The 5,920-nt window shown below is 52.6% G+C and overlaps 1 protein-coding gene across 1 annotated transcript; it reads left to right on the top strand.

Moving 5' to 3' along the window:
- Positions 1–513: 513 nt before the first annotated feature.
- LOC311185990 (histo-blood group ABO system transferase-like) lies at positions 514–1,587 on the top strand (the record flags this gene model as incomplete). Its single annotated transcript, XM_084256875.1, has 1 exon — positions 514–1,587. The coding sequence occupies one exon, from the start codon at positions 514–516 to the stop codon at positions 1,585–1,587; it is 1,074 nt and encodes a 357-aa protein (XP_084113001.1).
- Positions 1,588–5,920: the final 4,333 nt, after the last annotated feature.

The following is a 5,920-nucleotide window of genomic DNA, read 5'->3' as shown; positions in this document are numbered from 1 at the left end:
GGTGACCTTGAAGATAGTCTGATCTTGTCTTCAGGGGTTTTTCAGGAAACCCGTGCTTAGCTCACTGGCAGTGAGTGTAAAGGGGAGGCTGATCCTGGGCCCTGCCCTCCTGGCCGGGCCCTCTGGTGGCCACTGTCCTGCCTGCTTTCATCACAATCTCTGTCCTTTACCTGTCAGTGGCCTCCCTTGGGTCCTGCATACTGGCCCCCAAATGCTAGCTGGGTGTTGACCAACACCTGCCACTGGTTACTGTGACATGACCTGAAAGAGAAACTGCTTTTATCGAGGTCGGCTCAGATCCCGTCTTTCTCCAAGGGCACCCTGAGTGCCCGCATGCCCAGGGGGTCACTCACTGGGGTCAGGGCTCCGGGGAGGCCAGACTGCAGGAGCAGTGAGCTGGGTCTCGGGGGACGGTGCTTTGGGGTCAGAGGTTCCGCCTCACCTTGCGGCGGGGCGATCACCAAGGTAGGCAGTCAAGGGAGACGCGCGTCCTAGTGGCGTGAAGGGACAGCCATGGCCGGGGCCCTGCGCAGGCTGGCTGGGACACAGAGTTGCTCTCAGTATCTTCTCCTAATAGCTGTTGCCCTGGCCATCTTCGGCTCTTGCTACCTGAAACCAGGAATCCAGAAGCTGCGAAGCACCCTCTCAGGGCCAAGCACTGTTGTCAGAAAAACGCACAGCCTGCAGATTATAAAATTATGGCAGCTGGTGTATCCCCAGCCAGATGTGCTGACGCCCTCTCGGGGAGACGTGCTGGTCATGACCCCGTGGCTGGCTCCCATCATCTGGGAGGGGACTTTCAACACCAAAATCCTGGACCACCAGTTCCGGCTCCAGAACGCCACCATCGGCCTCACTGTGTTTGCCCTGGGAAGCGACGTGTCCTGCCTGAGGGTGTTCCTGGAGACCGCGGAGATGTTCTTCATGGCGAACCACAGAGTGAACTACTACATCTTCACCGACAGGCCGGACTCGGTCCCCGACGTGAGCCTGCAGCCCGGCAGGCGCACCGTGGTCCTCGAGGTCCCGGGCCTGGCCGGGGGGCAGAACGCGTCCACGCAGCGCATGCAGCTGCTCAGCGCCTTCTCCAGGGAGCGCTTCCAGCGGGAGGTGCGCTACCTCGTGTGCGCCGACGTGAGCTCGAAGTTCAGCAACCACGTGGGCGTGGAGATCCTGTCCTCGCTGTTCGCCGCCCTGCACCCCGGCTACCTGGGGCGCAGTCGGAAATCCTTCCAGTACGAACGCCGGCCCCAGTCCCAGGCCCACATCCCCAAGGGCCAGGGCGACTTCTATTACACAGGCTCCTTCTTCGGGGGGTCGGTGCCGGAGGTGTACAGGCTGACCAGGGCCTGCCACGAGGCCATGGCGCTGGACCGAGCCAACCATGTGGAGGCCGTGCGCCGCGCTGAGAGCCACCTGAACAAGTACCTGCTGGCCCACAAGCCCACCAAGGTGCTCTCCCCCGAGTACACGTGGGATGCGCGAATGCTGGAGCGCTGCGGGGAAGCGCAGGCCCAGGTCTTGTCCAAAATCACCAAGCAGATCAAATTCACCACTTGGCGGGAAAAGGACCAGACTCCAGAGTGAGGAGCGAAGCTCCCAGGGGGGATGGAGAACAGGGTGAGGGCCAGGTAGCCTGAGTCTCCCCTGGCACGCAATGCTTAAATAAAACTAGTTTTAAGAGAAAAGCTAGAACTGCTTGCTTTTCCTGACTTGGGGGAAGGGGGGAACCCAGCACTGCCCCTCCCCCACCCTCTTGCCACCTCCAAGCACCCAGGCATTGAGGCCTGATTTCTGGGTGTAGGCAAATTCCTAAAATGCCACCATCTTTAGCTTCTCATTCCTACAGGATGGAGGAGGCGGGTAGTCGAGGCCTGTGCTGACAACCAAGGGGTCAGAGGAGAGATCTTTCTAGCAGGCGCAAGCAGGGCCTGACACATCACCTTGTTATAGGACAGGGAGAGGGGTAGCCCAAAACCCCGCAACCCTGCCTATTCTAAATGGGTTCTGCCATCCGCCGCATCAACACAAAACATATGAGACTTTAATGGGAAGGAACTTTAATAAAACTAGGAAACAATACAGGTAAGGCAAAGAGTCTAGTTTCTAAATGAAGCACCCAAAGTTATCCGTCCCCTCGTGGGTAAAACTCCATCCAAATGGGATCGGCCCAGAACAAGGCCCCAAAGCCTGCCACAAGTCTAAAGCATCTTCCAGTGGGGACCCACAGAAAAGGGTCACAAACAACCGGACAAGGAAAGGAGCAAAATCTTTTCCGGAAGGAAAAGAGCAAAATCAACATCAAGATAAAAGCTGCCATGGTCACCTCCCCACGGGTCTCACCCACATCTGTGTCACCCAGTCCACGACCAAAAGACAAGCACAGTTTCTTCACGTGTCTCTAGGCTCCATGCGCCTCCTCCAGGTCTCCTTCTGGCTCCATCCTGCTTCCTTCCTCAGTCTCTTCTGCAGCTTCTTCTCTTCCTGCTCAGCTCCACCCTCCCTTGGGTGGGGTAGGGCACCTCCTCCTTTCCTGTTGTTAGGGGGAAAAGGCGGTCCCAAAGCAAATTCCATACAGGCTTTGTGGACTCCACCCCCACCCCAGGTCAAAGCCAAAGACACTGGGAACTCCAAATCCCATCACCACCAAAGGGAAGGTGGCTGGGACCTGAGGGTGGGGGTGGAGTCCACAAAGCCTGTATGGAATTTGCTTTGGGACCGCCTTTTCCCCCTAACAACCTCCTGCCTGCTGTGGCCCTCAGTCAGCCACGCTGCCTCAGCCTCGGGCCCGCACATGCTCTAATGTCTCCACCTTGGAGCCTTGTTGCTCCTTCTTTCCAAGAGTTGAGAACCCAGCTGGAACAGCTGAAAGGTCCCTTCAGTGTGCAGGAGAAGTAGTAAAGCCGAATTGACCCCCCTCTTTACAGCACCCAGTTCCTTCTCCCCAAAGCTTCCCCCTCTATCTGTTAGGGGGAAAAGGATGTCCCAAAGCAAATTCCATATAGGCTTTGTGGACTCCACCCCCACCCCAGGTCAAAGCCAAAGACACTGGGAACTCCAAATCCCATCACCACCAAAGGGAAGGTGGCTGGGACCTGAGGGTGGGGTTAAGCAGCCAGGTGGATACAAAAGGCAGACACGTGGGCTTTGGGGGGCTCTCTCCATTTTGGGCTCTCGGCCAGCTCGCAGCGTCCGGTCAGCTCTGAGAGTGACTTTGGGTTTCCAGGTCGTCGGATCGGGTAGGACGCATTAAAGACTTTATTTCCCTATTTTGTCCCTAAGTTGTACCTTTTCCTTATTTTCTTTTTCTCTTGTAAATAAACCTTTTATTAACCCTTTTGTGTGTGTCTGTAGTAGAGTATTCATAAGTCTCTTTAAAGCGCGCGGGTGAGGACCCACAGCCAGGAACCCGTTTAATATCGGGGTTGCTCTATAACAGCTTGGCGCCCAACGTGATTTGCAACTTCACCCGTGGTTGACCAGCCCAAAGTAATTTTTCTTGCGTTGGTCACCATAAAAGCGCATTAGGTCTGCAGGACTCGCAGTGAAACTCTTTGTTTCACGTCTTGAAAAGTTTTTTTTTTTTCCCCCGCGCATAGGGCCGTTGTGGGTGTGGTTTTGACCCAAACGCGGCCTCAACCATGAACTTCAGCAGTTTAATCCCTAACTTGAGTTCTTTCAGTTTTTTTCCGGCCTTGAATTTAAGTAGCCTTTTTCCATTAAATATTACCACCAGTTTGATAAGTGTAAATAATTGGATTAGACCTAGCTTATGGCACGTGATTTTAATTCTGTATACATATATGAATGGTTTACAAGCCATCCCTTTGCAGTCTGTGCTTCTAGGTGTTTTTTTGGTAATGTGCATAGGCGCCATGTGCTACATTTTTGTTTCTATGAGAAGTAGTGGTTGTACTTCACATACTGAGAATGTGCTGCAACAAATTCAAGCTCTTAACTTAGCGATGAAACAACAAAATCAGGCTTTTGAGTCAGCTTTTCAAAGCGTGCAGCATCAAGTGCAACGACAAAATCAGACTTTTGAGTCAGCTTTTCAAAGCATGCAGGATCAAGTGCAACGACAAAATCAGGCTTTTGATTCAGCTATTGGCAGTGTGAGGGACGAAAATCGTAACATTTTTGAGTCCGCCTTTAAAAGTGTGCAGGACCAGATACAGGCCGCCCTCCATGAATGGGATATGACGCAGAAAAAGGCTAGCATAATGGTGCAGAGAAGAGATAAATGTTCTCCTTCCCATGAGGACTGCAGAAAGGCAGATATAGAAGAAGAGGAAGAGATTCATATGCTAAATACCTTAAACTCATCGGGACAAAGGCCTTCTCCACGTGAAGAGGCCCCTCCCGCACAGATTCCTGAGGCTTCAGGACAAGGGCCTTCACCAGGTGACCAGGCCCCTCCTGAGGCCCCTCCTGTACAGATTCCTGAGGCTTCACAGCCTCCATTGCCCTCCAGGGAGGTAGTTATCATGGCATCTCCTCCCCACACTAGGAGCGGCACCCATTTTGGCAGGAACGATCGCCCTGAGGCAGGACAGTTTCCTCTTCGCCAGCTGCCGATAGGTGGCGTTAATGCAGAGGGGAAACCTGCTGGGTACTTTTGGTCACACCATCCTTTTAGCACCGGGGACCTCCTAACTTGGAGGAACTCTGTTCCCTCGTACCGGCAGGCTCCTAAGAGGATGGCGAACTTGTTTGCCTCCGTTTTTCTCTCCCACCGCCCTAACTGGGCAGATATACAGATGATGTTACATGTTTTACTAGGTCTAGATGAGCGGAGGATAGTAGTGAGGAAAGCCAGGGAAGAGGCTGCACGTCTCCACCAACAGGATAGCCAAAACCCGAAGCCAGAGATTGCTGTCCCAGAGGTAGATCCTCAATGGGACCCCAACAATGGAGGACTGGCGAAGTTGGATCTCTATAAAAAATGTTTATTGGCAGGACTGGAGCAGGGAATCCCCAAACAAAAAAATTTTAATAAAATATTGGAACTTACACAAGGGGCTAATGAGGATCCATCTGAATTCCTTGAGAGGATTATTCAGACGTATTCAGACCACACGGATTTAAATCCAGATGCCCCAGAAAATGCTCATGTGCTCACTGTGGCGTTCATCACAAATAGTGCTCCAGACATAAGGAGAAAGTTAGCAAAGATAGACGGCGTCACAGAGATGAGTCCTTCCCAGGTAGTGGACTTAGCATTTAAGGTTTATAATAATAGAGAGAACAGGAGAGAGGACAGGAGACCGAAACCTGCGACTGTTTTTGTACAAAGAGAGCACAGGCCAGAGTTTCGGGATAACAGTAATGGACAGAGACGTGAACCCCTAGGAAGAGATCAGTGTGCTTTCTGTAGGGAAGAGGGACATTGGAAGGACAGTTGTCCCAGGTTACAGGACAGAGGCAGACGCAGTAATTCCAGCAGACAGGATAGAAGACCGAGGACACCACGACAGGATGATTCACGTAGGGGTTACAGGAGGGAATATAGGAGGAGTACACAGAACCAGGAACCAAGGAGAGAGGAAAGAGCACAGAGTAGAGGCTCAGATGAAGATAGGAGGGAATATAGACAGAGTAGAAGGAATCGAGAGCCCAGCACAGAGGACAGGAGACCAGTGACAGCACAGAGTAGGGTCTCAGGTGAAGATAGGAGGGAATATAGACAGAGTAGAAGGAATCGGGACCCAAGTGTGGAGGAAAGGAGACAAATGATAGTTCATGGAGAAGGTTCAGATGAAGAATAGGGGTGCCCAGGGGTTCCACTAGATCTTAAACCCATCAAAATAACCCCCTCGGAGCCCCGGGTAACCCTCGCTGTGGGGGATCGCCTGATTGATTTCTTGGTGGACACTGGAGCAACATACTCAGTTTTGAATTCGAAATTAACTAAAATGAG

This window comes from Talpa europaea (assembly GCF_964194135.1).
Source record: "Talpa europaea genome assembly, chromosome: 16".
In the NCBI taxonomy this organism is placed as follows: domain Eukaryota; kingdom Metazoa; phylum Chordata; class Mammalia; order Eulipotyphla; family Talpidae; genus Talpa; species Talpa europaea.
The sequence above is the reverse complement of the archived record's forward strand: the minus strand, read 5'-3'. Positions and strand labels throughout refer to the sequence as shown.